The sequence below is a fragment of the Papaver somniferum genome, chromosome 7 (genome assembly GCF_003573695.1).
Source record: "Papaver somniferum cultivar HN1 chromosome 7, ASM357369v1, whole genome shotgun sequence".
NCBI classification, from domain to species: Eukaryota; Viridiplantae; Streptophyta; class Magnoliopsida; order Ranunculales; family Papaveraceae; genus Papaver; species Papaver somniferum.
In genome coordinates this window covers 163458355-163470059 of record NC_039364.1, presented here as the reverse complement: position 1 = coordinate 163470059, position 11705 = coordinate 163458355, and the positions used below count along the sequence as shown (strand labels likewise).

Sequence of the window (11705 nt, the reverse complement as noted above, 5' to 3'; positions counted from 1 at the left end):
AAATCAAGTTTCCAAGAAAATATCTTGTGTATTTTAGGTAGTTATCTAGGTAATAAAGATATCTAGTTAATTATATTTTTATATTCTAGTTAATTAGGATATATCCTAGTTTATTAAGATATATTTTCTATAATAAAATAATATCTTAATCAATTCTATATTCACTCTATAAATAGAAATTGTCAATGTAAATGTAATCATCCCAGTATAATCAGTTTGGAGATGAATATTATTCACCCTACGGGGTTGCCTGTGGATGTAGGTCGAGTTGACCGAACCACGTTAAAATCTCTGTCTCACTTCATTTCTGTTTGATCTATGATCCCTCGATACTCATAATTTATTATGGTATCAGAGCGGGGAGATCCGCTCAACCTGCTTCCGCATAACATTTTCGTCGATTTTGTTCAACATCTTTATCGTAGTTCATTAAAGATGTAATATTCAACTCAGACAGTGGTCGTTTATTCACCACTTAAAAGATTATTATTAGCTTTGTGCTAGATTTTTTGTTTTTGATTCATCACATATATTGTATCAAAAGAAAAAAAAATACTCACCATATTGATTTTGATGCTTTCGCATAACCATAGAGATCATCATTCTTTTCATCATATGGTTCGAAGATAAAGTTATATTCATTAAACTGGTGTTCAAATTGAACACTTTGATTCTCTCCGTGTCCAACTTGCGGGGGGATTTTAGAATATATTGACGAATATGAATATCGAGGTGGTCAAGTTCAAGATGAAATGGTCAAGAATCAACTTGGTTATCAGAAGATCGACGGAGATCAAGGAGTGGAGAATATTGACGGAGATCACATCAATTTTCCAAGAAAGTATCTTGTGTATTTTAGGTAGTTATCTAGGTAATAAAGATATCTAGTTAATTATATTTTTATATTCTAGTTAATTAGGATATATCCTAATTTATTAAGATATATTTTCTATAATAAAATAATATCTTAATCAATTCTCTATTCACTCTATAAATAGAGATTGTCAATGTAAATGTAATCATCCCAGTATAATCAGTCTGGAGATCAATATTATTCACCCTACGCGGTTGCTTGTGGACGTAGGTCGAGTTGACCGAACCACGTTAAAATCTCTGTCTCACTTCATTTCTGTTTGATCTATGATCCCTCGGTACTCATAATTTATTAGACCTTTTAGAGAAAATGCAGCCCTTCCCCGTCGGGGAGTAGAGCATATAATATTTAGAGGAGCCTGTATTACTCAAACTACGTCTTATGCATCTTATCAAGGAAGCCATGCACGATGTTCAGAAACGTATCTATAGTGCAGCTTCAAGTAAATGACATAGATATTACCTGATTACGCCGGTTGTAAGTATGGTCCAATCAAAACTGCAATACAAAAAATGAAAAGTTCCCGTCATTACTGATTAACTCAAACCAAAGATAATCTGAAACAGTCTAATATAGTGCCTAACAACAATGATGAAGTCTGGGAATCAAGACCGCAAGTGTATGGTCAAAACCAAACTGCAATATCATAAGGAAAAGTTTTTTCCATTAGTACAGAACAGAATACCTTCTGTACCAAAAAAGACACACATTCTCTGCAGTGTACCTGCTATTTGATGCAAATAGTTCTGAAAATTTGTTAAATCTAACACCAATACGAAAGACTACCACAAAAAAAAACAACTGGAATAGTATTAGTTTTCCTAGCTTGAATTGGGTTAGGATTAATACATCTAACATGATATGTTTTCCATGCAACAAACATCAGATGTACAGATGCTAACTTACTTCAGTTAGGACCAACAGTTTCTCTCTCTATAGTGCGGAATGATGAGCATGAAAGAATTAATGCAAACGTGTCAACAGCAGTCAACAAAAAAAATCCAATAAGATGGGTTTTCACTTTTGGTCCACTAAATAGATTTTCACTTAGTCCTATATACTGTTTTTGCACAAATCAGAGACACCCACCAGCACAACGCGAATTTTTTCATTCATACTCCATTAGTGCAGCACATTCAGATGAAGCCTACATCAAAAACTTGAAGCCCATATTATCGCCAGAATAGCCATTAACATTTTTTTCATCAATGTGGATTACTTTTTTTCTTTTTTTTTTGAAGCATAATGTGGATTACACTCTTCATCTTAACCTTACCATAGAATAATAACTAATACCAACTAACACAAATTGTGCACGCATCCGTAAAACAAATTGAATCCTTGAAAAGAAAGGCAACACAATATGAGTAACACCAACCAACACAAACTGTGTAAAAAGTTGTGCACGCATCCGTAACACATATTGAATCCTTGAGAAGAAAAAGACAGCACAATATAGTGGACGACATTCTTAAAGCAAAACTGAGACAGATGAGATTCACCAAAGTTTGGAATGAGCAAGCCAATCATATATTCTGAATGCACTTACTGTAATTTTAGTCCTAACTTAAGTATTCCATCCCAGTAGTGAGCTAAAAAAAACATCAATCAACATCCATGACAAATTTTAAAAAAAAAAAACAATGAAGAACTTGATCAATTTAATCTATATACTTAACCCAATTACACTCTCATTTTTTATTCATGCTTCATGCTTGAGCTTTTGACAACTGAAACACAGCTTTGTGATCACGAGTGGTCTCAACTTTGTTATGCCCCTTCACTCTACTGCTATGCCAGTTACCATCATCGTAACTGAAAGTGAGAATTACAACCGATAAATGTACGCCCAACAAAATCCAACAGAACAATTTACAAAATTAATTAACCCTATTACCCTAATATCTATTCCGTTTTTTTTTCTCTTGAATAATAACTAAATTAAAAACCAATAGAACAAAAAAAAACGTTCAGCTTTCAGGTTAGCAAAACAAAAATAAGAAAAACCATGTATACGGAATAAATCACCTGTTTTGTTGGTGGAGGTGATTGAGGTGGCCTTGGCCCTTGGTAATGGGACAACGGAGATAAATTTAGGGTTTATGCGTCACAGAGCTGCAACCGAAATCAAGGGAAGACAGGGAAGGAGAAAAGGTATATGACTTCATGTTTCGTTGTTTTGCTGCGTAGGTTTTAGTTGAAACTTGAAACGCAGAAGATAAATCTATATACACGTCTATGCGTTAGAGAGAGGCAGAAGAGGGATGAGAAAAAGAAATAGAACGCAGTCGGTAAAAACCATAGATCCTACTAAAAGAGAAAAAAGTGGGGTAAAATACCAAAAAATTGGTGGTGCAAAAAAAACGAAAGGATTTTATTAGCTGAAATATATCCCGGCGGGGCCAGAACTTTAAGGAGAGACTTTTGTTCGGCTTTCAACCACAACAGAGAAAATTCCCATGAAATCATATTATTATTAAAATTACGGGGCAAAAATTTATGTTTGGAAAGTATCCATAGAAACATTGAAATCGATATATGTATACACACGTCCGGTTTACAAGACTCTTTACACTTGACAATTCATTCATTAGAATGAAACACGGACAACGCTTATTATTTCATACAATCTGACATTATAAATACTTCATACATGAAATTGCTAACTTAAATTTAGGAGTTTCTGGGATGGGATTGGGACTTTCCGATGATATTCTCCTAGTGCCCATAATGGGAAAATGTTTCTAAATGCCGCGTAGTGCAACATACAGTTCTTCATAAACACTCCAGTAATTTCCTGCAAACAACGCATATGTGTAAGTCAAAGTGGAAGCATTTGAGAAAATCCCATATTTGCGTGTGGTTTATTGTGCTGTTAATACCTGTTGTGGGAAATCTCCGTTCTCCATTTGGTTATTGATCAAAACCTTTGCCGCCCGATGCAGAGGTGTTAGATCCCTTTGTGCCTATTTTACAATAGACAGAATGAAAATTAAGCTTCCTGTAACACAACTCGATGCCCAATCTCAAAACAGAGTAAACATGCTTCAAAAAAAAATATATTTACCTGACCGCCGTAAATAAGACCCATTAACGCCCATGCCGTATGCACCAAGTTGGTTTTGTTGTCCTCCAGAGGAATGAACTCCTGTGTCAGTAAGTAGCCAACATGTTAATTTATGAAACTGAAAGACACGAAACCAACAATGTTATTCACATTTTGCTCAAAACTGTTACCTTCTTTGGGCAGGAAAGATAACTTTCCCCCCAACCTCCGGATTCTCTTTGTGTTGATAACAGAAATTCACAGGCTTTACGGACGGTAGGACTATTGTAGTAGTTCTTTCCAGCAGCTGCTAAACCGCGTAGCGCAAACCATGTCCCGTAGATAAAACAAATACCCCAGTTGCCATACCATGAACCATCCGCATGTTGTTGATCCTCAAGGTAACGAACTGCCTTTGCAATGAAAGTTTCGATCTCTTTCTTGCGGTGTCCAGGATGTAACTTCATAAATATCACAAGAGCTTGAATTGCTGATGCAGTGCACTCCACGTATCTGTAAAGAAATAACACCATCCGGCTAAGTACACAACTAAGAAATGTCTAAGCAGAGAACTTAACTGAGATTAGTATTCTTACTCATGCTCAACAACAATGTCCTGAAAGAACTCAGTTGGATTAAGAACCTCCAACCACTCATGTGACGTTGCCGGCTCCCATGCTGCTAGGCCACCTTTTGGACCCTATAACCCGAACATAATTAATAACAGTTAGAAGTGAAAAGCTTCCTCTTAAAAGTTTAATACCAATTTGGAGTCAAAATATGAGTCTAATGATGTGGTTACCTGCAGGGAAAGAAGGATTTCAACGGAATCATACAGTCGTTCATTCGCCATTTTTTCACCAACAATCTCAGGTGACATTTGTGAGAATAATAGACAACCCTGTTAAACAAAGGAAGATTTACATTAGTCATTAGAATATAAATCACAGTAAATATAAAAACATTTCTGGTTAAAACTTTCCAATTAGTTACTTACAATCAGTCCTTCTGCAGTACAATCTGAGACTTGCCATCCATGATCTTGATCCGAGAAAGTCCAGGAACCTTTAGAAATGTGCCGGTACATGCTTTTGAAATCTCCAGAAGGATTATCTTTAACCTGTGAAGCTTTTATAAATTCATGTCCTTTCTTAAGGGTTGAACGGATTTCGTCATTAAGATCACTAGCTAAAAGGGCTTGAACCCCAAAACCAGTGTCCCACATTTGACTTCCAAAGCTTTGCATGCGCAGCCCGTCTTCCGCAACCCACAAGTAGTCCGGAACCCTTGCAAGATGTTTCTTGAATGCCTCCGAATTCGGATCTTCCACCCAACAAGCAAGCATACATAATGCCTGTTGATTCATAAAAACAACCATGTATGAGCTCAAAGCTTATTAAGTATTTCCGTCTTTGGAATTTCAAGAAGCAAGAATCTTTACCTTCTCTACGCAACCAATAGTAATGTAACGGCTGTTCTCATCCTCGTAGTGAATGTGCTTCATCGTAACTTCTAAAGCTCTTTCTCTCAGAATAGAACCAGGCCACCTTGTTAGCATTGGTTCGGTTACGTGGTACAGAGAATCCCATATCATATTCTGGACTAAAGGATGCGGATAGTAGAGATCCTCCTGCAATACAGCAACATAAACATGTTTATATTCTGAACTTATTATGAACGCATTTTTAAAAAAAAAAAATGCAAAATGATAACAAACCTTAGCGCACTCATGGCGTGTTTTGTTCCATTCTATTTCATCGTAACGTTGAACATGAAGCTCCTCTCTGAGCGACAAGATGAGATCGGTGATTGGACCGACAAACCTCTTCCCGTATAAATAAGACATTGGCATGTAAACCAATCGACAATAACACCACATCTTTGCTGCATTTGCATAAACACATATATGTCAGATGCGAGGATACAAATACAATCTCTAAGCCCTAGCTTCCTACACAAATTGAAGACAAAATTAAGAGAATAGGGTCTAGTGCGAACCAGGATGCATAGGCAACACCGAAGGAAGAAGCCAAAATTCCGGGGGCATTGGGTTGCACCCTTCCCACTCGTACACTCCAAGTATCTGCATCCATCAATTTACCCGTACTAAGGAAACCTCACTGAATTGTGTTATTCACAAAATAAAAAATACATAAAAAATCATTAGCTATTTATCTGACATACCGAAAGCCATGTCTTTCCCCACGACGGTATCGATGTTACACCACCGTGATCAAGAATCCATTCTCTTGCTCTTGAACAAGCATTGTCAAGACCATCTTCGGGCCCTAATCCTAATATCCGCATGCAAATGTAGTTAAGAGTAGTACCAAACATGGTACTATGACCCTCAATATGAAACCCAAAGCCCCCATCTTCGTTCTACAAATATCATCAAAATGAAACAAACATTGAAGTCAGATGACAACACAGTGTAAATTACACAGACTCGCGAGTTTGATCCACAGACGCATACCTGGTGACAATACATGTAACGCAGAGTCTCCTTTATATGTTCGGTCGATAACATAGTATGTAGCGATCCCGTGATATACAGCGCAAATACCTTCATTGTGCAACAAAAATAACGTCATTATTATTCTCTTTTGGTTTCGCGACAATGCTCATGTAGGTTACTAACATCAGATGATAAACTCACCAAGGGTGGCATGAAATACATAGGACCACCAATATCAGCACCCCAGTGTCCATCATCCAATTGTAGCGCTGAAAAGAACTGAACTCCTCTCTTTAATGTAGTTTCGGTTGCCTCATAGGTTATTTCTTCGTCGTCACTTAACTTCACTGGTGGTATGCTTAAATCAAACTTGCTTTTGTTGTTTCTTAATTGCTGTAAACCACAAGGAAACAAACAAAATAAATTTTCAGAAAAGTATCATAAAGCCTATGAAGCCCATAAACAAGCCCAAATGATAGTAAACACCAAATCTTCTTTTTGGGCCACCCACTTTCAATTTTAGGACTCGCTAATAATTTAAGATGAGAGAAAATAACAAGTCATCTGTCGCTATACAAAATGAAAGCTCGGATACTTTACTTATCGTGTCACCCATCTAAATTCTAGATTTAGATATAGTGAAAAAATTTAGGGTGGCGAGACCTACTTGAAAGCGATGTGATGAATTAGAGGAATAGCTTGCCATTTTAAACGTAGAGCAATGGCTAGATGGTGGTCAATCACTATTTGCTATTGGATAGCACTTTAAAATGACCCTTAGGATCTTTTATCCCGGTATTTCCGTGCCACAGTCCAAGAACAGAGGTTGTGGAACCGGTGGTGGGTCCTATATGAAACCAATGGCTAAGCGACACCTACGGTGAGTTGACTTCGGGTGCAAACACTGGATGAAACTTGTTGGGGCAACTATTCACACGAATCACACTCTTTACTTGTCGGAAAAAAGAAAAAAATGAGTTTGTGCACGGAATACCGTGGAGACCATATCGGACCACGGATCCACTAGTACGCATTAACACTGTACAACATTTATCGCATGCGACGAGACTTCTGTGAGAATCATTGTTACGTACCATCTACGGCGGCAAGAACGAAAACAAGACAGATAATTTTCAGATGAAACTAGCTAGAGATTTTAAAGTACTATCTGGTGGTACCTGTAGACGCAAAAGAACATCCCCACAGGGCTTAACTTCGAAACGGTTCCTGTAAAACTCATCACGAGCTTTCTCGACTTCATCCCGTTCTTCAAGAGTGCCAGCCTCAGGATCGAACTCCCAAGTCTGTCTTCCGACGAAATTGTTAGTACTGAAGAGCCATTTGCTAAATGGACCTTCACTGTCAGCCACCTTTAGCTTCCACATAGTTGATGATATCGGCCGGACGGTGGTGTAGGTGTACTCTTCCTAATTAGTCCTCGGTGAATCTTTGTTGAAAGAATGGATATAACTTGTTTCTGTAATATTAATTAAAACGACTTGATCATGAAACCGAGATGAGACGGAGCAAGAGAAAGCTGATATCTAAGGGGGAGAAGATGACAGAAAATCTGATAGTTGGGAGAAATGAGAGGAATGAGACATGTTATATAGAAGAACAGCCGACATTATTATATTGGAAATTCGGAAAGCAGCCATGTCCAGAACGTGCCTTTTAATTAACCCATGCATCCCTTGATCCCAACCAACGGTTTTCTTTATGTGCGAACCAATGAATGAGTACGCTATAAATTTAAATCTCGGAAATGATATAGGCCCCGGAAGAAATTCCTAGGAAGAATACCGCGGGAGAATGGGAGACCAATCTCAACCTTTTGCAATCCAGATGCTAGAAGGGCTATTTCTTTCTGTTCGTTGTATTATCCCGTACGGAATTGCTAGAAAGGCTCCTCTTTCGATTCGTTGTATTATCCCGTAGGGAATTGCCGGATAAATGCGTGCGTACGTAGAATTATTATTTAAGGTCATTGCCATGCCCTTACATGAATATTAAAATTATTATTTAAGGTCATTGTTGGCATATATTCCATTACAAACATAAATAATTGAAATTTTGAATATATATGGACTTTTTTGTTTGATGAAGAAAAATTATATTCATATTTGTACGCATTGCGTAAATGCTTCTTAGAATCATCTTAATGCACAACTTTAAGGAGCACCTTTGTATTTTGAAGATATATTTTCCAACGAATTCGATTTCCTTTTAAAAAACACAAAATTGGTCAATTAATCCAATAACAACAATTTCTGATTAAAAAAAATATGTAAAATTTGATATTGTTTAAATGGACGAGAATGTAAAAATAGTCAGGATGTAAACAGTTTCATCCTATCCATTTGAAATACTTTTTCTTATTTTTAATTTACATCAGGATGCATCCAGTTTCACCCTCACTATTTTTTAAGTTTAAGCCAATATGAATCCGGATTCGGGAGTAAACCAAATTTTGTAAAGGACAGTTGGATATAAATATGTGTGTTTTAATTCCTGCAAATCTTTATTGTAGAAATGAAAGTAATGACTGAAAACGCCATTATTATTTTTGACCCACTAATGTTCGTCATATGCAGTTCTTCTGGATACCTAATATTTGTCCAAACTTAGTAATAACTAATTATGGAGTGTGTCCATATTTATGCCTAACAAGTTAGGCGCAGAACTGTGAACGGCAGGTGCAAGGTAAGCCATTTTCCATATTAATGAGAAAAGTCATCACATTTAGTGGCTACAGAGTCTACCAAGTAATTGCCACTTTGTTATTCAAATGTGTACACTCCGACACTCCCCGTGCTTTTACTACCTTTTAATATCCAAAAGTTTATAGTAATCTTTTTTCTTTGTACTTAATGGGATTTCAACATAAATGTTTGGAAACAACTACACCCAAATTTTACATTTTCCAGCTAGATTAATGTTTGATGATTACTTGGATTTTTGAAGATTTGTTATGTCATTTTCAACCAAGAAAACAAAAAAGAGAAATCAAATAGTAAATTATGGACCTATTATTAGCCAATAGAGGTGTGCTTATGATGATCTTGAAGAACGATATTCAAAAGATGAGTTCAAACTTCAAACTCCATACTTCCAATGTAGCTGGGATTCGGGTTGGAAGGCACGGCCACAATCCATTTTTGTTATATGGACTTTTCGTGCTGGACGTCTTAAAGACTTTTGCAAATATATTGCATCAGAGGAAAGAAACAAAAAAGGAAATGTTGGAAACAACTCTTATTGACTCCTTTTTTTCCTCGCGTTTTTAGGGGCCACTCGAAAGGATTTAGGGACCAACAATAAAACAAAAAAGGTCACCCAAAGGGAAAATGTAGCCAGCCCTTATCTCGCGTAATTCGTAATGGCGAAATTACCCTTATATATTCGGAGGATATGATAACATTGTTATCCTCCGATTGCAATCGGAAGCCAATATATTTCCCAGACTTCCGATTGTAGTCGGTGCAGTATTAGAATGATTTGTGTTTCATTTTTTCCATTTCTCTTTCATTTTTGAGTTGTTAGAGTTATAGAGAAGAATGTGAAGGAAAAAAAGAGAAAACCCATTTTATCACTACAAAAATGGATGGATATGAAGAAGAAGGTGAGAATCATGACGAAGAACAAAATGTTGAGGGTTCACGACCGTTTAAAGAAGACGATTTGGGGTATATGTTGAATGATCCAAACTTTTGTGGAGAGGAAAACATAGACGACCCTTTCATGGAAGAAAATGGAGAATCGCCCGATATTGAAGCTAACGATGCATTTAAAACACAGGTATTGTGTTAAGAAACTCAAATACTCGATTTGCATGCGTTTGTGTGCTTTTGTAAACAAGAAAAACCGATTACTGCATGCATTGAATGCCATGAACTACCCAGATTCGGTAGATAATTTGTAGAATAAACCTACGAATATAACACACTGAGTACCAAATATGTATATTCGGTAGTTACAAGATACTACTTTACTTCCGAAGATGAGAAAAAACCCCAAACTGGTTTTCCAAAAATATCTACATTCGGTAGTTATGTAGAGTTATTTACCCCCGAATGGCCCCAAAAACGAATTCCTCAGAAAATTTCAACTCAGTATTCTTATCCTTTACAATCGGTAATAGTTTAACATTCTTTGACTGCCGAATATAACAGTGGCCTCGAAATAAAATTTCCGAAAACTTGAAAATCGGATGTTTATCGATTAAAGTTATCTTCCGGTTATTTATATTCGGCTGGTTTACTATATATTTTAGCTTCCGATTATATCATTTTTTGCACTCAGTAAACTGTGTACATTCATTTGCATGTAATGGAAGACCAAATCGATCCACATATACAATATACAAAGAGTATTTGGAACAACTCCCTCCACTTATCATTCCATTTGGCACTAAAAAGCAAATATTGATGCATAATTTGGAGGAAGCCCTTCACCCTTGTTTAAGGGAGGTTGATGAACCTATTAAGCAAAAGAACACCGGTAGGCCGAACACCGAAGTGTCGAGGACCATCCAAAGAAAAGAGTTGAAGGAGTATTTGTCTAATAAAAGAATATTGTCTAGGCACGAGCGTTCAGAAGCCGAATTTGAAGATGAGCCGGAACCTAAGATAAGAGGTCGTCCAAGAAATTATCAAAGTGGACCAACCACCCGACAAGTAAGTCAACCCAATGTTGTTGAAGAAGTTGTTGATCAAATGAACGCCTCGCAACAAACCCAACCAATGGAAATTCTTACTATAAAAGAGGACAAAGGTACTCTTCGTTTCCCTAGAGATCTTAATGGAAGACCAAATCGATCCACATATACAATATACAAAGAGTATTTGGAACAACTCCCTCCACTTATCATTACATTTGTTTTGTCGACCGACGAGGTTGATGGGGATGGAAATTGTGGGTTTCACGTTGCTACGGAACAAATGGGTTACTTTAGAGAGGCGGATATCGAAGATGTCACCCAATGCAAATATTTAAGAAATAAGATGGCGGTACAACTAGTGAAGGACAAGGGTTTTTATATGGAGATGATGAGGCGAGGAGATAGATACGACAAAGAACAAGAGTTCAAAGACTTAGTTGCGCGTGTGAAGTGTCGAAAGGGATTGAAGACAATCGGATCCAAGTATTGAATGACAATGCCTAAATTTGGATATCTCCTAGCGGACGTTTTGAATTGCGTGGTACATTTATTTGTTCCTCCTATGTATGGACTTAGCATGACGTTTGCACCCACAAGAACGACTTGCGACGAGTCGGTTAAAGGTAGAAGAATCGTAATGGCATTTGTGAATGAAATGCATTTTATC

The 11705-nt window shown here is 37.0% G+C and overlaps 1 protein-coding gene across 1 annotated transcript; it reads right to left on the bottom strand.

Moving 5' to 3' along the window:
• Positions 1–3350: 3350 nt before the first annotated feature.
• LOC113298951 (beta-amyrin synthase-like) lies at positions 3351–8101 on the bottom strand. Its single transcript, XM_026547850.1, has 14 exons — positions 7557–8101; positions 6580–6771; positions 6397–6486; positions 6105–6302; positions 5919–6003; positions 5638–5804; positions 5362–5550; positions 4918–5274; positions 4723–4821; positions 4517–4620; positions 4112–4433; positions 3942–4022; positions 3757–3840; positions 3351–3671 (listed from the first exon to the last, which is right to left on the bottom strand). The coding sequence occupies exons 1-14, from the start codon at positions 7761–7763 to the stop codon at positions 3537–3539; spliced, it is 2310 nt and encodes a 769-aa protein (XP_026403635.1). The 5' UTR covers positions 7764–8101; the 3' UTR covers positions 3351–3536.
• Positions 8102–11705: the final 3604 nt, after the last annotated feature.